The following is a 22,270-nucleotide window of genomic DNA, read 5'->3' as shown; positions in this document are numbered from 1 at the left end:
GTATGCCATGTAGGCTGAAGCGTTCAATGTCATTTCTCTCAGGTCATGGACTATAACATCGGTTTAGGGAAGCAGCTGCTCCCCCTGGTGGTCCAGGTCTTAAAGTACTGCACGTGTCCTCAACTAAGACACTATTTCCAGCAGCCACCCCGATGCTCACTTTGGGCCCTGAGGCCACACATCAGACAGATGTGGCTCAAAGCCCTGCTGGTTATTCTGTATAAGGTACACTTCTTTCACTGTTTTCAATTTCTAGCCACTATATATTCGTGCAGCAGTCATTAGATTGAAGATTACTTACTCGGTACTTAAAGCAGAAGTTAACCCAAACCGTTTTTTTCAAGAATATGTTCTAAGCAGGCCCACTAGTTGAAACAAGGCAATATGATTATTATAAAATATGAGTTAAGCAGCAAAATCCACCCGTTCTTAGCCATCTCAGGGAGCGGCCATTTTGTCACTTCTGTTGACAGAAAATGACATCACAGACCCTCGGGATGAGATGACTAATCACGGCTCACCTGTTTTCTGAAGCTGAGCTGAAATGTGGCGGAAAGGTAGTGGGGAGAACAAAACTTGTTCTTTTAGCCAATAACAACAACAAAAAAAGTCTCTTAGATAAGGCCATGGATAGGGAATATCTTTCTTTTCCGGAGCTGTTGCCGTTATCATTAATGTAGTAACCCTGTTAAAGATACATTTCTATGTCAATTGTATATAGTGTTTTATGTTAATTTATTGATCAACACTCGTGCATTATGGCCTTTTTATTGTTTATTATTTATTGTTTGTAAAGTGTTTTTTTTACAGCTCTAGCTGTTATGAAATGCGCTATATAAACAAAATTGTATTGTGTTGTATTGTATCTGTTTTCAAATATAGAGAGTAAAAGTATAAACTTATAACTACTCAAGTAAACTGCAGATATCTGAAAAATTGACTTAAAGATGAAGTCAACCCAAACATATTTTTTTCAAGAATATATGAGTTAAGCAGCAAAATCCACCTTTTTTGGCCATCTCAGGGGGCGGCCATTTTGTCACTTCTGTCGACTGAAAATGACATCACAACTACTCAGAGCTCAGGTAATGACCAATCTTGGCTCAGCTTCAGAAAACAGGTCAGCCATGATTGGTCGTTACCTGAGCAGTTGTGATGTCATTTTCAGTCGATAAAAGTGACAAAATTGCCGCCCCCAGAGATGACTAAAAACGAGTGGATTTTATTTATCAGAAAGCCTTGTTTGAACTAGTGGGCCTGCTGGGAACATATTCTGTTTGGGTTGATTTCCCTTTAAGAACAGTAACAGAGTATTTATACTTAGCTCTATATTTAGTCTAACTTATAATTTATAACTTCTTCCCATCGCTGTTAGGTGGTGTAGGTGCATCTAATTGATTGTCATTTTACAGTATCCATACAGAGAAATGGATGGAAGTAAAGTTGTCCTCCATCTGATCTACATTACCATCAACACCCTGAACGCCCAGTATCACAGCTGCCGTCCCCACGCCACCGCTGGTCCCCTCTACAGTGACAACTCCAACATGAGCCGTTACAGTGAAAAGGAAAAAGGTGAAAATGTTCATCTTGAATGTAGACATTCATTGGTGCCATTGACTGTAGGTCATACAGCTAAAATGAGATAAAACGTCATTCAGAACATAATAAGATCGTATCTAACAACAATACATTTGAATATGATTTGATAAGATCAGACCACCTGCAGGTAATAACATTTAGATGACAACACGTTTTAACTAGCATGCGTTTTGTAAGTTATGTTAACAATATTCAACACTATGGACTGATTTATTTCATTCTGCATTTCTTCACTCTATTTCAGAAGAAGATAGTGTATTTGATGAGTCCGATGTTCATGACACACCCACCGGAGCCGCTAACAAGGAGTCACAAACCTTCTTTGCCCGCCTGAAGAGAATTGGCGGTAGCAAGTCTGTCAAATACCAACCCGTTGAGCTGAACGCAAAGAAAAGTAAAAGTCGAAACATTTCTGCTCCCTGATGACATAAAATATCGTCACTGTCCTGTGAAAAACACTTATCTCCAATTTTGGAAACTTTTTTAATTTTCACTTTAAAGCAGCACTGGGCAAGAAATTGACCTTAATACATTTTTTTCACAACTCTTTTGATGAAACATTGACTTACAAGTACAGTAGTTGAATGGGACTTCATGCCCTGAGGGGGTCTTTATCATTTTTACTGGCACAAAGCAAAATAATACAAATGTCCTGAATTGCTTTACGGTATACTCACTTCCTCCTTTCGCTATAAGGACGGCTCAGGATTTCACGACACTAGGTGCTGGCACGCGTGGGAAACTTGGTTGATTTTTGTCAAAACACTACCGCTTTTGTCCACATGGCGCCGCCATAATCAACAAAAACTGAAATATGGCACAGTGTTGCTTTAATGCAATGTCTGTAACGCAGAAACATGATTCATGCAAAAATAAGAAAATGAAAAAAAAAATGGAGCTAAGTATTTTTCGCATGACAGTGACGGTATTTGATTTCGTCTCATCATTGCTCTTGACTCGCATCAGGTGAAATTGAGCTGTCGGAGTACCGGGAAGCCAGTGCGCTTCAGGACAGCATCCTGCACTGCGTGAGAGAGGAGAGCACCAGGAAGAAGCGTCTGCAGGCCATGAACAAGCAGAAGTCTTTGGACATCTCCAATACCGACTCTATCCTCTTCAACCTCGACGAACATCGACGCAAATCCTGCATCGACCGCTGCGACTTACAGGCGCCCCCTGTTGTCCCGCCTCCGTCGGCCGCCGCCCGCGGCAGGCGTCACGGCAAAGGATCGTCCGATGGCTCTTGGGTTCGAGTGGAGGGCAGCGATGCGGTGGACAGGCGGGGCTCTCGAGGCGGCCAGTCCGACATCTCCAAACCTGTCATCCCCGAGGTCCGCCTGAGCTGCATGGAGACCTTTGAGGACAAGCCCGATCACGGCTCTGCTGGAAAGGAGGACCAAGACCTCATTGACCTCTCCTCCGACTGCACCTCCATACCGGAGAAACACTCCCTGCTCTCCATGTCTGACAGCGACTCCTTAGTGTTTGAACCCTTACCTCCGCTCAGGATCGTCGAGAGTGACGAGGACTTTGACCTCAACACCATAACGGGCTCAAAGTTCAATGGAAGTCCAAAGGTTCTGGCTTCCCCCGCGAGTAGTAACACATTGAGGCTGTCCCCTGTGATGCAGGTCAATGTAGAGGACTGCTCCGGTGACAAAAAGATCACAGACCTTCTGACCGGAGAAGCGCTTTTGGAAAAGAAACTGACTCCTTCTAGTTCTTTGGAACTACCTGAGCGACTGGAGAACATTTGCCATGAGAGCCCCATCATGACCCTGAAGCAGAAGAGGGACCTGCTGAGGAAGACACCCCACGTGCCCGACACCTCACTGGACGAGGCGTTCGGGACACTTGAGGAGGCCAAGGGCTCGAGCCCCTCTGGCAGGACCATCTTCTTGGACATCCCGGAAGACAGGGCAGAACCTCTGTCCTCTCCGGAGAGAAGCAACGACGAGGAAGAGTACGGCGACGATGAGGACGATGACGACATGGGCGACGAAGCAGACGGCGAACTCAAAGCACTTGACGGCGATGACAACGATGAGGCAGAGTTTAAAATTCAGATTGTTCCTCGACAGAGGAAGCAGAGGAAGATTGCCGTTAGCGCCATCCAGAGGGAGTACTTGGACATCTCATTCAACACGTTTGATAAGCTTGGCAACGAGCAGGCCACAGACACGGGTGAGTTACAACCATACGAAGCATTTAGTCTTGTGGCATCCCATCATTAACATTGGTAGTTTTTTTAGACAGAGGCAGCGGTTAGCATGTTTCTCGCCTAAGACTCCAGCTCACCAGTGAACCTAATGACGATAAGTGGTATAAATCGATGGATGCATGATTAGTTGTTAGAAGTATATCAAATATAGATCAATATTGGAACGGTACTAATCCAAACCCTAACAATGTTCTGTAGTTTTCATCCTAAGTAAGTCGGGTAGGATTGGACCTAGCGGCTAGCGCTATAGAAAACTATTGGAATCACTGCTATGTTTTAAATATGAATTACTTTTTGAAATGAAAAATAAAAACAGGGCTTTTGATTTAGTGGAGGAGCTAAGTCGACGATGCTCACAAAGAATTTGTGTCACCGGTGCAGATCACCAAGCTCTGTCTACCTTGGAAAAGCCGAGAGAATCTTCCTCAGCGCCAACACTTGAAGCCGCAATTCCCGAAACAAGCCACCGCTCTTCAGTATCCGGTAGGATTCTCAAACATTACTTAGTTTTATTTCAAATAGTGCTGTCAAGTGATTAAATTTTTGTAACAAATAAATCAAAAAATTTCCCATAATTGATTGCAATTAATCTCATTTTTCAACTACATTTTTTTATGAAGCTTGGAACCGATATTTACTTGAGGTAATTCTTGAAATTAATGTGGAAAAAAATTTAAAGTACAGTATATTTTCATGCAAAGACTGTTCTATTAGCTTTCTTTGATCCTTAAATACGATTCTTTTCTTGAAAACAACTATTGAACGATAAACCAAAGACGTACCACTAATATGGTAGTTGAGTTCGGCTTTGCAAAGTGCGCAAATTATTTTGGATTTCTCCAATGAGCCGTCGAGTAACTTTTTAAAGTAAAACTACGTAAAAAAAGGCCATCTTTGCGACAGTGACTCTCTTCTAAGTTTGGCTGCAAAATGAGAAGAAGTCAGCTGTCACAGGAAGTAAACAAAACTGAGTTAACTCAGTTAATTTTTTTTAATGCGTTATAACATTTAAATTAATCTCCGTAGTTAACGCTTTAACTGTGACAGCCCTAATTTAGAAACAAAGCTCTGCAGTAATATGCACGGTGGATATACAGCGGCTAAATGGTGTGATTTCATGGTTACTCGGGTTCGCCATCTGTTTTATTGTCCTTGAAACAACCATTTTCCATACCACCACACACACTATTTGCCTGCAAGCATACTTTTGCAGCAATGTGAACCTGGGCGTACTGTATTTGTTTGTTTGTGACCTTCAGCTCAGTACCGTCAGGTGAAGCGAGGTTCTCTGGGCGCACTGACCATGAGCCAACTGATGAAGAGGCAGCTGGAGCATCAGTCCAGTGCACCGCACAACATCAGCACCTGGGACACAGGTCATTCATTCATTCATTCATTCGTTCATTCATCGCATCAACCCAAATAACCCCAATAACTTTCGTTTTGTTTTAATGAATGTTTGTGCTTGTACTGTAGGTCCAACAAAGACCAGTTTGCTCTCCGCACCAAGCACAGTTAGCATGTTTGTCCCTGCTCCTGAAGAATTCATTGATGAGCAGCCGACCTTAATGTCTGACAGGTGAATAAATTCATTTTCAGCTGACTTTACTTCATAGTATCCAAATCCCAATAAAAATAATAATGTATGGGTATTTTTCCTGTGGAAAAAGTTTATCTGCAGTATATGGGTCATTTTCATACAAGTTGATCAATAATGGTAAAGACATACCCCACTGAATTTCATTTTGAAAATCAATCAATTTTACTGATTTGAGAATATCAAATATTGGACGCTGTTTTCATTCAAATGATGATAATTGTTTCTAAGAAAAAAACATTGTTGATTCTAAATGTCTTTACTCTTATGCATCCCAAATGAAGTTTCGTCCTCCTCATTATTATATTCCTGCAATTCATCTGTGAGCGTTCCTGCAGCAAATGCAACCAAGCTGAAAATGGATGGATGGACATTTAAATTGGTTAGCACTGATACTTAACGGCCATAAGGTACTGGATTTAGTCATCAAATTGTGAAATGTAGTAGCCTATAGTTTATAGCTGTGAAGGCAGAAGTTGCACCCACTGGAAGGCAGCGGGAGGAAAACATATATAACGAAATGAATAGACAGCTGAGAGACAGCTTTGATAGAGAAATGCGCGCTCTAAAAACAGTTGGGTTAAAAATAACACAATTTGGGGTCAAAAATGGACCGATTCACTATTTTGGGTCAATTTGACCCACTTTCTTGCAGTAGTGGATCGGTCCATTTTTTGACCCCAAATTGTGTTACTTTTAACCCAGCTGTTTTTAGAGTGTGTGTTTGAGTGAAGAACCTTATATGTGACATTTTAGGTGTCGTGACTGCGCGGCTGTGCTGGAAGAATATGACGAAGAGACCCTGGGCCTAGCGGTGGTGGTGCTTTCCATGTTCATCCACCTCAGCCCTGATCTGGCTGCTCCTATGCTCCTGGACATCATGCAGTCTGTGGGCAGGTAGAGCACCTCCCCCTCCCTGCAACATACACCCACACTGCACTTAGATGAAGTTTCATAACTAACCCTCAGCACGCATGCATGATTCATTCCTGGAGCCTAATCCACTGCTTTGACTTCTTTCAGGCTGGCTTCCAGTGCAAATTTTTCCGGACAAGCTGAAAGGTTCGACATGAATCTGTCACTGCCGTGCAGAAATATCCACATTTTCTTATAGATGATGAGTTTAAACATTCCTGCGGCCAACACAGCCCTTCTCCTTATGCTTTGCAGCATGTTGATCCCAGGGAATGTTGCAGGTGTAGCCAAGCAGTTCCTCCGCTGTATGTTCCACCAGCTGGCTCCAAATGGCATCTTGCCACAACTCTTCCAAAGCAACATTAAGGGTCAACTCCTCACACTTTCAATTAAATCTAAACCCTACAGCAGTGTTTTTCAAACTTTTTTGAGTCAAGGCACATTTATTTCATTGAAAAAAATCCCGTGGCACACCAGCAGCTGAAATTGTGAAAAAAAAAAAAAAGATTATTTTAACAAGATAAGTGTTATATTGTTTATATAAGAATTTTTTAACATTGAAGAATGACGTTATATTGTAACGTCTTGAATAGGAATTAAATAAACACAAAGAAAAAAGTATTTTATGTTTCATATTGATACTTAGTGTGAAACATGAGCCTGTTTGGATAAACATGCGTCACTAATTCGTCTGTCTCTAAATAAAGACAATTGGCTACCTGTTGCTGCTGCTGCCACCTGCTGGTATGGAAGAGTACTACAATGTAGTAAAGACATGATTACGCTGCCAGGCGCTAGACCGCACAGGCACACAAATGAGATAATGTCCCACGGCACACCTGACAATATCTCGCGGCACACAGTTTGAAAAACACTGCCCTACAGGACAAAAACAAAAACTAAAGATCCGTTTGTCGCTTTTTCTCTGCAGATGGAAGTTTTCTTCGGACGCTTGCCTCCTCGCTGATAGATTTTAACGAACTGAGTTCTGTTGCTGCGCTCAATATGCTGCTGGAGGTGAGCTTTCTTCTCATTCGTCTTCTAACCAGCAGGAGGAGCTGTTGTCAAAGCAATTGCGGTCCCTTTGCTTCCCTCGAGCCAGCATAAGCCCATTTAAAACAACAATTCCTTGCCTTACTACCGTGCACAACTGCACCAGTTGATTGTTATCGCTGAGCTAAATAAATGACACACATAAAAGCCCAGCGAGGCGTGTGACCCGTGCGAGCGATAATCCGAGCTCCGATGTCCTAAATCCGCCGCTGAGCATTGTGATTGATCAGAAGTGAATGATCATTTAAATGGAAATATCTCCGCGCTTATAGAATGCCATTATATAACGCAGTTGTGCTTTATGCGCTCTGTGCCCTCCCCTCCAGGGGTTGAACAACAAGAAGAGTCTGCCAGCAGGGGGCACTATGCTACACTGCCTGGATAACATTGCTACCTTCATGGAGGCCCTCCCCATGGACTCGCCAAGCAACCTGTGGACCACCATCTGCAACCAATTCCAGACCTTCCTCACCAAACTGCCCTCTGTGCTTCCTCTGAAGGTAGCCATCGACGCCACTGCTCACTTAGCCCGCGCCTGATATGCTTTGATGTGATTATGGCTCGGGAGAAAGCATGGAGCAGTGCCCTTGTCAGGTTCAATGGGAGTGAGTCTCAAGATTGTAATTGATTTGACTCTGCCGCTTTTGACCTTTGGGGGTCAAATGAAAGTGTCACTAATCATGTTATCCCCACATGAATTCGATCCAATGTTATGATTATACATCACGGTGAAATAGTTGCGTGAACTTTTGTACTTGGGAAAAGTCTTTCTTGTTCCAGCTTTTTCAATCTGTCTGCGCTTCAGTGCCCCATGGATTCCAGCCTGAGGATTATCATTTGCCTTCTGAAAATTCCAACCACAAATGCAACTCGGGTAAGCCCAGAGAAGATTTTGGGGAAGCTAATTTATACAAATCCGGGCCTTTAACATCTAACCTCCTGTGTCCCACAGAGCCTTCTGGAGCCTTTCTCCAAACTTCTGAGCTTTGTCATCCAGTACGGCATCTTCAGCCTTTCCTACTTAGTAGAACTGTGCGGACTTTGCTACAAAGCATTCAACAAGGTACATTACTCTTGGTTGATATTGACGCTCGTAGCTCACTGGGAATTTTCAGTATTTTCTTCAAAAAATATAGCTGGTCTTTATTTTCTTGACAGAATCCGCTTCCAAAGACAAATCTGTCATTTTTGATTACCTTATCATTACTGGAACAATCGGAGTCAATGGTATCAGTGAAGCAAAGCAAAACAACTGACGCCATTTTTTGGTGTTTCCGTGGCTTTTCTGAAACCGGATTGGATCGTTTAGCTGCTATGATGGATTTATTCTGTTGTTACCCATTTCTCCAAAATGCGGCTGTAAGACACAGATCAGAGCCCGATAATCCACCGTTATTTATTCCTGACGACACAACGCAAGTGCTATCATGAGCCGCGAAGGTGTCTCCCCCCTCTAAAGAGTTAAACCTTTTAACTAAATTAGCGGTGCTAAAAATGTTGAGTTTCGCAGGCATTTTGCTCATCATTCTTTTGGTGCTGCACTACTTCCCTGACTCCCCAGGCAGCCAGAAATGTGGCCCATGCGTCACAGATGATTAAGTAGGCAATCAGCCAGTATTGATTAACATGATTAGTTGGTTTGCTGTCGGGCCACGGGTCTGTGGCGGCTATCCGAAGTTGCAGATGCAGCCGGGCTGGTCGACACCGTTTGGCCCCGAGGATCCTCAATCCTCCACCACTGTCAACGGCGTATTCTTTATGTCTCCTGCAGTATTGATTTTTTTTACACTGGCTTCAATTCCTCACCGTACAATATCCGCTTTTCAGAACCCAGAGTCACTATCAACAATTACTCTTGGAACCTGTCCTATGCAGTTAAAAAAAAAAAGCGATTTCTGGGAAGACCCATCTTGCCGGTCTTTGAGGTCGATTTTTTTTTTTTTTTTTGACTGAAGTTTGCCGTAGTATGCATCAGTGGATGCTGCAAGTGGGCCTGCGGGTTTCTATTTACTGAAGGTGACATGCTCCATTAAATTTTAATTTAGAGAGTTCAAGTGTGGCCGTGCACAAGCCACACACACACCGGATATAGAAAGTAAACACAGTGGGTGTATCAAAATAGAAATTGTCGCCTTTTTATGATAGGCTAATCAAAGAAATTATGATTTTTTTTAAAAATGTGTCTGTTGTGGGTCATGTTGGACCTTTTGACAAACTGTCGGGTGAACTAAAGAGGGCTGTGCGCAAGACGTTCCCTCGCAATCGTACACAGTCTGACATTTGGACGGAGGTCAAAATTAAAAAGTGTTTTCAGCAATGTTGCACAACCTGCTGTGCTACATTTTTATCGATTTATATGGGATGTAACGATTCACTCAAGCCCCGATTCGATTCGATTTTTGATTTTCAGTTCCCGATTTTTGATTCGATTCGATTTTTTAAAAAATTGCTTCCATGCTTCTCAGCATAATTTAATCTACACATTCAAAATGTGCTATGCATCCAGAAAGAAAAAAAACATTTCAAGACATCATTTTCTAGATGATTTTAATTAACTCGATTTTCGATTAATCTAATCGATTAATCAATTAATCAGGGCAAATCGATTTTAAATCCATTTTCGATTAATCGTTACATCCCTAATTTATATCCTTCTATGCATTTTCTGCAGCTGGAGCCTATCCTATAGCTGACTTTGAGCACACCCTGGACTGGTTGCCAGCCAATTGCAGAACACATACAAACATTCACACTCACGTTAAGGACAATTTAGAGTCATCGGCGAACCTAACAAGCATTATTGATAATCCGTAGTAGTCAGAGAAAACCCACACAAGGACGAGACAACACGTCAAGAACCGAAACCCCGAAACTTTGCGGACGAATTGCACAGCACGAGCTCAACATGCTTTTTGACTGTGTTTAAAAAAATGCATTATGGTCTCGTTTTTTTTTTTTTGTTTTTTTTTTTTCCACATCGCGACAGGGGCGTGTGCCCTTCAAAGCGAGACACGTCCGGAGCGGCTTTGCATTCCTCGGGAGCATGCGGCCAACATAAGCAAACATGATGGCGCAAAAGAAAGGGAGGCAAAAGTGGAAGGCAGGAGATGACAGTGTGGTTTGTAAACAGGCAGCTGGGCTTTGTGTGGAAGGGATGAACAAAGAGAGCAGCCTGTCCTCGGGGAAGGAGAAGGCAGCCTGACAGCCTCATCTGAGCTGCCTGGGACTCAGGGAGGAGAGATCTGGACTGGCCTAAATCTACTCCTCAGCCTCACTATTGTCTGTCTATTCTCTGGCTCCCTCCCCACCCTCTCGCCGCCTCTCCTTCCCCCTCTATTCAGCCTCGTGAGTTTATGCTCTCCTCGCAGCATGAGTAAGGGAGAGCGATAATAGAAAAAGGCAGTCTTGCTGCATCGGTACATTTACTCCCTTCTCTTATCTCCTCACATCCAGGAGCGAGATAAGTTCTACATGTCGCGCATTGTGGTGCTGGAGCTGCTTCAAGCGCTCAAGTTCAAATCCCCGCTGCCTGACACAAACTTGTTACTGCTGGTCCAGGTGAAAAGCACGCCCGAAATGAGATTATTAAATCGTTGTTCATTAAATTGTAATATATTAAATTGTTCAAACTTGCCGCGCTGTGGTGTTTATTTTTATTTTTATTATTATTATTTTTTTTTTTGCCAGTTCATTTGTGCAGATATCGGCACACGCTTGGCAGAATCCACCATCATCCAAAAGCACATGATCGCGACATTGCCCGGGGTAAGATTTGACTAAGAACCTGATTAGAATCAGCAGCTGGAATAAAGGCGGACTAAAAATAAAACGTTTGCTTTAACAGTGCACGACAGCCGCAATGGAATGCATGAGACAATACATAAGTGAGCTCCTGGACTTTATTGCAGACATGCACACGCTAACCAAACTCAAGGTGAGTGTTGTTTTTGCATCACAAGAGCACTTTGATCCACTATTCGTGGCAGGGGTCACTGTGGCCTCTTTCAACGTGTCATTCAGAGTCACATGAAGGCTTGCTGCCAGCCGCTGCACGAGGACACTTTCGGAGGGAACCTTAAAGTGGGCTTGGCGCAAGTGGCCGCCATGGAGATCAGCAAAGGCAATCACCGTGACAACAAAGCCGTGGTCCGTTATCTTCCCTGGCTCTACCATCCTCCCTCCACCATGCAACAAGGGTGAGACGATCACACGCCGCGTCTGCCGCCAAAGGGCATTTGCCGAGGCAATTTAAACAATATTCTTAAGAAAGAGAAAGCGACGGCAAAGTTGGAAGTGGATTTGGCGACACATTAGGAACACCCGCAGATCCTTAGGGGCGTATTCTTTTTACGGCATGTTTATTATTGTGGTAACACTTAACGACATCATACAAAGAGACGTTTGTAATATTTTGTCAAACTGTTTCAGCTAATGATGGTAGCCGACATTTTTCAAGCGCTTCTCAGTATGATGCAGCGAAGTTCTCGGTCACTGCAAACTACGACCGCAATAATAAATTCCAGTTATACATTCACTTAATAACTCCATCCATCCATTCATTTTTTTTATTTAGTATTGCGCTCCTGCTCATTAGGATCACGAGTCCAGCAATGGTTATTTTAAAGTTTTGACTTTTCATTCAATTTTTTTTTTTTTAATTTTGCTTTCATTTTTTTTTTTTTTTTTAATTCAGTTACTTTTAATTCATTTATAGAGCTATTTTATTGTGGTTGTTGTTGTTGTTGTTGTTGTTTTATCAAACAGGCTTAATTTTTGTTTAGTTTTTATTTGTTTTAAGTATAAGTTTTAGTTTTTTATGTCTGTAGTATTTCTCGAGTGCAAGGTAAAAAAAGGTCACTAAATACTATGTAACAAAGTAAAATACAATTCCTCAAAAAAAAACGTTCCACCTTTTTTCTCTGAACTTAGTGTTCTTTAAAAGCAATCTTATTTTTATGTTATTTCATTAATTAAAATATTTTGTTGAATTTTAGTTGAAATTATTTCGTTAGCTTTTGCCAACAATAATAACCTTGATTCCATCTGACTTTGGGCGAGAGTTGGTGTCCACGGCGCAATCATCGCTAGCACATACAAAGATTCTCATTCACATTCATACCTGCAGACAATTTGGGGTTTTGGGAGGAAACGGGGTACCCCAAAGAAAATCCACACAAGCATGGGAGGGACATTTGAAATTTGAAATTTGAACCCCAAACCTCAGAACTGTGAGGCATATGCGCTAACCAACTACCACAAGTCGCTGCTCACAGCTAAGCATGACTGATGCCAAGGAAGCAATTTGAAGTGAGTTGAGGAGCTTCATTTAGACAAAAGCAGTCATTTAACAATTAACTGTCTTTAGTTTTTGGTTTATGAATATGATTATCGCTACACGTGTATAATAGGGCCATGTCTGTTTATATTTATACTTTAGTTTTTTGTTTCTATTTATAGCGCTTTACTTTGTATATATGTAAAATAAGCGTTTTTAGTTTAGTTTTTATATGGGTTATGCTCAGTTATATGTGTGTATGTATTTATGAATAACCCACCTTCGTATTAATAGAACATGATTTCCATTACTTTATAGTGAACAAAGGGTAGGACTCGACAAGTTTTTTACTTCTTCCTACTCCCCTTGAACATATAAACTTTACTGAATTAAGATAAGTACTGATCTTTTTTTTAAATAAAAAAAAAAAACATTCTTCGTGTTTTTCATGTTGTGTTTATATGTTCAATAAATCAATCAATCAATTTGGTGCCAACTTCTGGCATTTATAGGCAATTACAAATCCTTTTAGGCGCGGCATGACTAACTCGCATATTTTCAGTCCCCGCATGGGATAGGGATGAAGTGTTGCCACAAATAGCAAAGGTTCGTTATATCCTCATGAAACATCATTTCCCGTGTCATTCTCAAGGTGTGGATATTTAGCTCGTTGACCAGGGAGAAGTTAATCATAAAAAATGTATTCATTTTAATTTTTCAAAGTAACTCGCTCTAAATATTCTAAACTCCTGTCTCCATGCCTGTGTCATATTGAACAGATGATTGCTGCCTGGAGTGTCCTAAAATATTGATGAGAGTGGGGGGAAAAAAAAAAAAAAAAAAATGTCAACAATGTTGTCACGATGTCGTGTTTCCTGCGCAGTCCAAAGGAATTCATCGAATGCGTCTCCCACGTGCGTCAGCTGTCTTGGCTTCTCCTGGGCGCCCTGACACATTGCGCCCTGCATCAGGGCTCCACTTCCTGTATGCCCATCCCGTTGGATGCCGGCTCCCACATCGCTGACCATCTCATTGTCATCCTTATCGGCTTTCCCGAGCAATCGAAGGTAAGGCGGGAATCGGCGCCGCCGTTCAAATGATTGGGCGCCCCCGGGCCTGCTCTTTTTCACGGCCTCTCGTTTGTGTGCCCGCGCAGACGTCCGTGCTGCACATGTGCTCTTTGTTCCACGCCTTCATGTTCGCCCAGCTGTGGACCATCTACTGCGAGCAGGCGGCCGCCGCTCCCACTTTGCAGAACCAGAACCAGACAGAGTTTTCCTCCGGCGCCATTCTCACGGGCCTGGAGTTCTGGAGTCGTGTGACACCCAGCATTTTGCAGCTCATGGCGCACAATAAGGTGGTGAGTGCTTTGCCTCCACCGTCACAGGCTATCGAGTGCAAAACGTGCTCTTAAAGTGTGGAAAATATGGCAGATGAAGAGCCCTCGAACAATGATGAGCTTTTTTCTTCTTCTTTTAGATGGTCGAGATGGTGTGTCTTCATGTTATTAGCCTGATGGAAGCGCTGCAGGAGTGCAACTCAACCATCTTCGTCAAGGTTTGCAAACATTTTGCCAGTTTTGCCAGCTACACTTCATCAGGGGCGAAACAATCCTGATTTAAATCAAATTGCATTCACAGATCGCTTGCCTCGTGTATATGCCTGAATTTTGTCATTTAAAGTGGGGATTCAACCCAAACATATTTTGTTCAAGAATATTTTCCCAGCAGGCCCACTAGTTGAAATACGGCATTCTGATTAATATTGCGTTGGTGGAATATGAGTTAAGCAGCAAAATCCACCCGTTTTTAGCCATGTCAGGTGGCAGCCATTTTGTCACTTCTGTTGATTTAACCCATTAAGCCCGGGAGCGCATAACCCCATTTCTACCACTAGAGCCGGGAGCGCTGTTGCGTCTTTCTACCTTTCAAACCGGGAGAACGGATATGTCACTGTCCTTTTTTAATCCAATTTTCCGTCTCTCAGCCAATTTAATGCATCAGAATATACACGTGACGGTGTCGCGAGACTGCGAAGGATGTCGTGGAATTTTTTCGAGCCGTAGGTAGGCTAATGACGGACGCCGTTGATCGATTAAAGTAAGTAACGGCAGTGATATATAGACGACGTGCACAACCAGTGGAACCAGTCGAACGTGATATGATATGGTTTCTAGACAAATATGATATTGACGTCTTTGTAACAGAATAGAGGATGGTAATTACCACTCGATTTTTTAAAAATTTAAATAGTGCTTCTCTTGCACTGACACGTTATTTTTACATCTTCGATTGAAACAGTAAATAATAAATTCTGCCTGTGTGAAAGCCACATGTCTAAACTCTTTAATTCTTTTGGAATTATGTTTCTCTCTGCTACAGGGGCTGAGATATTAATCATTTTGTAAGTGTTGAATTTCTGGGAGAACTTCAGGTTTTCAAGGGTAATTCCAAAGGCGACCGACGGTTTTGTGGAGCTGTTGAGAAAGGCGCTTTAGGCCTTAATGGCTTAAAATGACATCACAGTTGCTCAGAGCTCAGGTGGCGGCCATTTTGTCACTTCTCTCGACTGAAAATGACATCGCAACTGGTCAGGGCTCAGCTAATGACCAACCACGGTTCAGCTTCAGAAAAGAGGTCAGCTGTGATTGGTCGTTACTTGAGCCCTGAGTAGTTATGATGTCATTTTTAGTCGACAGAGGCGACAAAATGGCCGCCCCCAGAGATGACTAAAAACGAGAGGATTAATTCTTGCTGAGTTTCCTGTTGTCATTTTCTGTACATGAATATCCCTCCAATAAAGGACGATTTGACATGTATTTCAATATATTTTAAAGTGGAACGTTTTGATTTGGTTTGATTCGATGCAATCACATCTTTTAAAACAAAACGGATTTTCCGATTCAAATTGTTTTTTGTTACAACCCTAGTATGAAATGAAAATGATAGAACAACTGAACCACATTCCGCGCTGGATCCTCCGACACGGTTTCGTGACGGGAGTGCGGCTGGCTTGGCACGAGAACAATGACGCTTGCCGGACAGCCTGCTGACGGCAACTCACCGCCCCGGTTGCCTCCGTCGCCGCCCGAACAAAACCAATCCTCCATTTTTCAGAACATTTCGTTTACCTTAAATGACTTTCACATGGCTGACATGACTCCTACTCCACCGAGGCAGGTGTACCGCATATCGGGCTGGTAAAGTGATATCTGTGTCATAGTATTGATTCATATTTCTAAGTACAAGTACAATATTGGCATTGGTGAATCCATACATAAAATTATTATTTAAAAAAAAAAAAGTTATACCCTGCGATAAATGGGGGTTCGCTGTATCCCGCTAATATGCAAACAATACAATACAATTAACAAGAAGTATACCAACATCATTTCTCCCTCTTTATTCTTACCCTTAGCTTATTCCCATGTGGCTACCCATGATCCAATCCAACCTTAAGGTAAGCCATGTCAATATCATCTAAATATAAAATACCCAAGCAAAGCCTTTCGACCAGCTTTAATCATTAAAGCGGAAGTCAACCCAAACATATTTTTTTCCAAGACTATGTTCTATGCAAGCCCACTAGTTGAAACACGGCATTCTAATTAATTTTGCATTTGTGGAATAAGAGTTAAGAAGCAAAATGCACTCGTTTTTAGCCATCTCTGTGGGCGTCCATTTTGTCTTCTTTCGACTGAAAATGACATCACAACTGCTCACAACGACCAATCGCGGCTGACCTGTTTTCTGAGTCCGAGCCGTGATTGGTCGTTGTGAGCAGTTGTGATGTCATTTTCAGTCGACAGAAGACAAAATGGCCGCCCCCGGAGATGGCTAAAAACGAGTAGATTAACACGTATTCCATAAACGCAATATTTATCATAATGCCCTATTTCGACTAGTGGGCTTAGATAGAACATATTCTTGAAAAAAAACAAATGTTTGCGTTGACTTCCCACTTTAACCGTCCTCCCTTATCATCCTGCATCAGCACCTGTCGGCGGGTCTGCAGCTGCGTCTCCAGGCCATCCAGAACCGCGTGAACCACCAGTGTCTGCAAGGTCAGACGCCGGGAGCGCCGCCCTTCGCGCTGCGCAAGTGGCTGCAGTGCACTCAATTCAAGATGGCTCAGGTGGAGATACAGTCATCTGAGGCCGCCTCGCAGTTCTACCCCATGTAACCTACTTTCTGCAGTCCCGCTCTGAATAACCAAAATGGACGCTCACCTGGGTTGAACCGCTTTTTAGTATATTTATGTACAGTAGATCTGTGCTATTTAAGTACTGATACTGTGATGGCGCACTTGCAGAAGATTTCTATTTATCTTTGTTGTGCCCTGAATGCAAATGTGTACTCAATCGAAGACATCCTATCTTTTTCGACTAGACAATAAAAGTTTTCTTTTTTGTATAAGACGCCTTGTCATTTCCTATATTCAAATGTGACATTTACTTCCCTTTCACGTCCCCGGCTCATATTCCAAATGTCCATTTTACCATAATGCCAACGGCGGCGCAATTAAATCAGCCCGCCTCGTTTACGGTTGTAGACCAGAGACTGGACCTCTCCGGGAAAACGACACGACGCGCATTTAGTCAGCTCGCCGTCTCTGATTCTTGTCAGAACGTCCGTCACGCTGCCTCTCGCCATCACGACTCGGATCCATCAGGAGGCCGTGTGAGTTGCGGGAGCGGCTTCCTAACTCGATAAGACGGAGCCAGAGCTTAGAGTTAAACAAGCCTATTTTGGTTAGAGGTTACCCCCACCCCACCCGTCCCCGCCACACCCTCGACCAGCGGCGCCCTAGCCCAAAGTGGAGGCCTCCCCTTCCTCCTTATAGCAGACTTAAACCAAGCAAACACAATTACCTTTTGGCCTAATTTGGTTTGTTGTGATGGAGCATTGTTGTGAGGTCTAACCGCATTAGCCTGAGGATAACAGATGTCATGACAGCAGGGCACATTCATCTAGTTTGGGATTTCATTATCAAGATTTAACATGAATCCAATTTGCTTATTTCAATATTTAAGATTTAGAGTACTGCGTCTTTTGGTATGTGTTGTTTGGGGGGGATTTTATTTTATTTATTTATTTTTTTTGTGCGAGCAAAAGAGGACCTGTGATGAGCGGTGTGAACCAAATGAGTCACACAATGTGACTAATGAACTCACACACATGCACGCTCACGCACTCAACCCGGGTGACCGGTGAGGCTGGCTGAATCAGGCTCGCAAGCGCCCTCCTTGTCATCAACCTCCAGCCTTGGCTCATCAACGCTCTCCGACTGCGGGAGGGTGGACAAAAGCGATGCTGGTTTTTGCGCGCGCCAGTGCACAGGTCTAATCAAGTCACCTTGCGTCGGGGTTGCATTTGTCAGCCACTTCCAGCGGTGTGATCATTTTGCCTCAAAGCCTTTTTTTTTTTTTTTTTTGCCCCCAAAAGAAGCTCTCTCTCTCTCGTTATAGGAGCATCTTATGTATTCAGTGCCCTACAGTTATTCAGCTTTTTCCCCACCCTGACCCACCTGCCTGACAGCCTCCTGGAGGACATTGTGGCAGTCGGAGGTAATTAACACGGACCATTGGCCTCTTGGACGGACACGTTACAAGTGTCTCTTCAACAATTGTGAAGGTCAGAATTCGTCCACATAAACACACTTATGCATAGTGAATTAGTGCGCGCATCTTCTTTATCTGCTGTTGTTTACTTAAATCTGCAAAGGACGTACGTAAGATGTTTAAAACTTTGCATCTGACTATGTGTACTCACTTCCAGGGACCGCCATTTTTAGGTCTTTTCACTCTTGTGAGAGTACAAATTCAGCAAGCTTCATATCGTCGCAGTCGGGTGGAATACTTGCAAAAGTCACTAGTTTTCAGGGGGGGGAAAAGCCATCTTGCATGAGTCACCAAATACTTCATTGTTCAAGTACACATTTTACTGCTATCGTATAATGTTGTGCACCAGCGATCACCAATGTTTTTTGAGACTGAGAACTCCTTCTTTACTATTGCGAGGGCTACCAGTTTGATTCACACTTCAGACATAACACATTTTCTCAAATGACCTTTATTCATGTTATTTGTCTGTATGTTATTATTATTAATTAATGATATTCATTTATGTGACATTGAACAGTTTAAGGAGTTCTTACAATAATAAATAAACAGATATATATCTTTAGCAACAATATTTCTATGATTCTATATATTATATAATATTCACGATTGCGTTATAACGCAATACTATTGTGTTTTATTGCAAAACTTTTGCATTATAACGCAGTGGCTCTTTGAGTTTGGATGGTTGTCAGATTAGAAGCAAACTGTCTGGATTGTATTCAAGTCAAATTTATCTTGTGGTTAAATTGTATAATTTCACGTTACAACTTACGCGAGGCAACTTTCCTCATGTGCATTTGCGATGAGCTTACTTGGTTTAGAGCTAACGGTTGAAATATTTCCATAATCAATCTCAATGAAATGTAGCTAAACAGACACATTATTGACACAGGTGTTTAATGAGTTCAATTACAGATCAGGGTATGTAATCACAAAAATAATTTGAGCAAAAAAATTCCTTCCTTACGTGAAAATTAGGTTTCGGCTTTTTTTCTTTTTGCTTTATGACTCTTCTTTTTTACATGGGGACTAAGGAGTAAACTAAGCATGTTCAAGGTGAAGCAGGTGACCCCTTCTTCCTGATTGGAGCAATTGCAAGTGTTACAAGTGACCCGTGTTGCAACTGCCCCAGGGTCTCCCTATTTTTTATACCTCTGCTCATGAAAACAAAACATCATTTGTGTACTGTGGATGATTATTCCTGGTAAAGCTTGTTGAGAAAGTGACAATCTCTGGTGGCTCCGGCCCAGTGCTGTCACTTTGCTTTTAGTACAGCAAAAGCCACACAGGCCGGGCTGGACAATGCGTGAATGTTTAAATTGCTCACATTGTCCATTGGCGTTAGCGTCAAGCGGCACATCCACAGCGAGCACGGCTTTAAAAGTAGTCGACGGTGCCTCATTCACATTACAATTCATTGACTCTTCGGTGTTCCTCTGAATCAGCATTATACAGTACATGTATGCAGCCACAACATTAAGCACACCTGATCAAATATCACAAATTATGCTTTATCAGTGGAATCGTTAGGCCTATTTTAGTGGGTCTGAAGCCCTCCTAAAATGTTCTCCAGCCCCGACCCAAAATGATTTGTTTGGATTTTTAATGCATTTGTATCTTTAATGAATGAATTAATTGATTAAATAATAAATTATCACAAATTAATTAATTTCTCAATTAATTGCTCGATTAATTAATTGATTAAATAATCAATTAATCAAGAAATTAATTAATTAATTACAATAATAGTTAATCCACCTGTTTTTAGCCATCTCCGGGGTCGGCCATTTTGTCACGTCTGTCGACTGAAAATGACATCACAACTGCTCAGGGCTCAGGTAACGACCAATCACGGCTCACCTGTTTTCTGAAGCTGAGCCATGATTGGTCGTTACCTGAGCCCTGAATAGTTGTGATGTCATTTTCAGTCGACACAAGTGACAAAATGGCCGCCCCTGAGATGGTTAAAAACGGGTGGATTTTTCCTGCTTAACTCGTATTCCACCAACGCAATATTAATCAGAATGCCGTGTTCCAACTAGCGGGCCTGCTGGGAACAAAAATATGTTTGGGTTGATTTCCCCCTTTAAAACTCATCTTTAAACACATTTTCTTTTTCATTTGGCTATCGACTCAGCACGAGAACCTGCGTTGTTTTAGTGTCTTATTATGTTTACTCTTCATGTTATTAATGTATTGTTTTAACTGTTGTTGTTTTTTATGTCTCATTTTGACTTTATGTACAGTACTTTGTATGAAGCTGCGATGGTTTTAAAGTACTTTATAAATAAAGTTGGGTTGAGTTGATGTGGTTGACATTACGACCACTGACCAATGTGTGTCTGCATGAAAATAAACCAAATCAGACAATCACAACCAAGGATGCTGTGCTGATGTGGAACATATATTGTGCATATATGTACATATCAAAAACAATTGGAGGATGCTTACTTCCCTGAAGCATGGTCTTCTGCACTTATGTTCACTATTTTAATTATACAATTATAATTGTTGAGATAGCTCTAATGATTTTTATTAGACTGTTTAGATGTACCTCCAAAAAATGTGCTATCATTATTCAAAATGCCGTTTTCTATTGTTGCCTTCACATTGACATTGTCGCTAATATTCGACCTGCACGTTTGCTGGTTTGTGACATAGCAGGCTGGAAAAGGTCTGCTGATGGCAGTTCATTAAAGATGCAGCGTGTGAGACAGACTTAGCACATTCGCTCCCCCCCCCCCCCAGCCTTGCTCCACCCCACCACAGGGGAGGGGCCCAGCTCCAGACCTGCACCACACAGAGCAGACCGGGCACAGGCTAAATATAACACCTCCTTTTTAACACCCGCCATTAGGTGACGGTGCAACAGCGTCAATGTCCTTTAAACAAAATCAAAGGTAATGCTTTTGTTCTGTACACTTTTATTTACAAAACTCAGCAAGGATATCAACGTATGCACATCGTCCTTTTTGTTTGTCGTACGCATAAAGTGTGTGCGCGTGTGTTTGGAGTAGCGATTTGCCATTAATGGCTTGTTCCATCAACATGACAACATGAACAACTCTAAATGGTAGCACGTTGTTTTCCTTTGACATATGTCTAAACGCATGTTCCTGTGCATGAATTAACAGTCCAGAAGGCAGATATTTAAATAGCGATATTTACATTCATGCATCCGTCACGTCTCTCGCATACAGTTGGGTACATGGTAGAGGGGTGCTTGTTGGCTCCTACCCGTGCATGCCTAAATGCAAGCTTCTTGTTTTCAACAGATTAGCCAATAACTGTACTCAGCCGACAGCCTCGATAGCACTTTGCACATACACGCATTGAATTCAAAGTGCAGAGCAGCGTTGAGTTGATGCTCCATTCCAGCTCAGTTGTGTTCTTCCAGAGGGGATGTAGAGGATGCTTGTTGTGACAGCACACACACACACACACACACACACACAACGAGTGCAACCTGATCTCTGACTATTGGCCCGAGCGTCCTGTCTCTCACCAGTGACAAGGTCAGCCCCCTGGTTTCTATGGTGATGGGTGACGAGTCCTTGGTGACACACTTAGAAACATGAACATTGTCCAATCCACGCACACAACACTTCTGCGACAGTGGAACCTCTAAAGTCAAATGTCCTCACCTCATATAAATGGCAATTTGAGTTTGACGCGAGACCTCAGAAAATCTTGCAAGACTTCAGCACAGTGAGCATTTCGGGATTAATTCCACGCGCGTGTTTGCTTTTTCTTTGGCTTTTCTGTGCTTTCCTTTTGCATGATTAAGACAAATGTGATGATGACCATAGAACAGATAAGGGAAATTATTGCATTATTGTGGTCAAGGGTGGTAATATATAACTATCACAGCAAACATTGGACCCAATGAGAATGTTTACAGCAGGGCTCACCACTTGGTGACCAACGATGGGACATTGTGATTTTCTAAGAATGTCGTATAAGCGATAATTTCACCAAAGCCAT

General features: G+C 42.4%; 1 protein-coding gene across 5 annotated transcripts in view; it reads left to right on the top strand.

Moving 5' to 3' along the window:
- The window catches only part of unc79 (unc-79 homolog, NALCN channel complex subunit), a 43,425-nt gene extending 26,345 nt beyond the window's left edge, over positions 1–17,080 (top strand). For 3 of the 5 annotated variants that reach the window (XM_086049319.1, XM_086049318.1, XM_086049316.1), the window contains exons 29-51: positions 43–225; positions 1,413–1,575; positions 1,847–1,996; positions 2,569–3,786; positions 4,205–4,306; positions 5,083–5,199; positions 5,300–5,402; positions 6,177–6,317; positions 6,444–6,482; positions 6,591–6,703; positions 7,267–7,352; positions 7,715–7,888; positions 8,194–8,262; positions 8,341–8,451; positions 10,842–10,946; positions 11,076–11,153; positions 11,233–11,322; positions 11,409–11,584; positions 13,547–13,730; positions 13,820–14,023; positions 14,143–14,220; positions 16,081–16,122; positions 16,657–17,080. In XM_086049319.1, coding sequence (XP_085905445.1) covers positions 43–225; positions 1,413–1,575; positions 1,847–1,996; positions 2,569–3,786; positions 4,205–4,306; positions 5,083–5,199; positions 5,300–5,402; positions 6,177–6,317; positions 6,444–6,482; positions 6,591–6,703; positions 7,267–7,352; positions 7,715–7,888; positions 8,194–8,262; positions 8,341–8,451; positions 10,842–10,946; positions 11,076–11,153; positions 11,233–11,322; positions 11,409–11,584; positions 13,547–13,730; positions 13,820–14,023; positions 14,143–14,220; positions 16,081–16,122; positions 16,657–16,845 — 3,915 coding nt within the window. In that variant the 3' untranslated portion in view covers positions 16,846–17,080. Of the gene's footprint in view, positions 1–42; positions 226–1,412; positions 1,576–1,846; positions 1,997–2,568; positions 3,787–4,204; positions 4,307–5,082; positions 5,200–5,299; positions 5,403–6,176; positions 6,318–6,443; positions 6,483–6,590; positions 6,704–7,266; positions 7,353–7,714; positions 7,889–8,193; positions 8,263–8,340; positions 8,452–10,518; positions 10,820–10,841; positions 10,947–11,075; positions 11,154–11,232; positions 11,323–11,408; positions 11,585–13,546; positions 13,731–13,819; positions 14,024–14,142; positions 14,221–16,080; positions 16,123–16,656 lie in introns of those variants that run through there. The other 2 variants (XM_086049317.1, XM_086049321.1) reach the window with 2 other exon arrangements.
- The last annotated feature ends 5,190 nt before the right edge of the window (positions 17,081–22,270 follow it).

The sequence above is a fragment of the Filicampus tigris genome, chromosome 13 (assembly GCF_054856515.1).
Source record: "Filicampus tigris isolate MCC_2025a chromosome 13, RoL_Ftig_1.0, whole genome shotgun sequence".
Classification (NCBI taxonomy): Eukaryota; Metazoa; Chordata; class Actinopteri; order Syngnathiformes; family Syngnathidae; genus Filicampus; species Filicampus tigris.
This window is presented reverse-complemented; position numbering and strand designations above follow the sequence as displayed.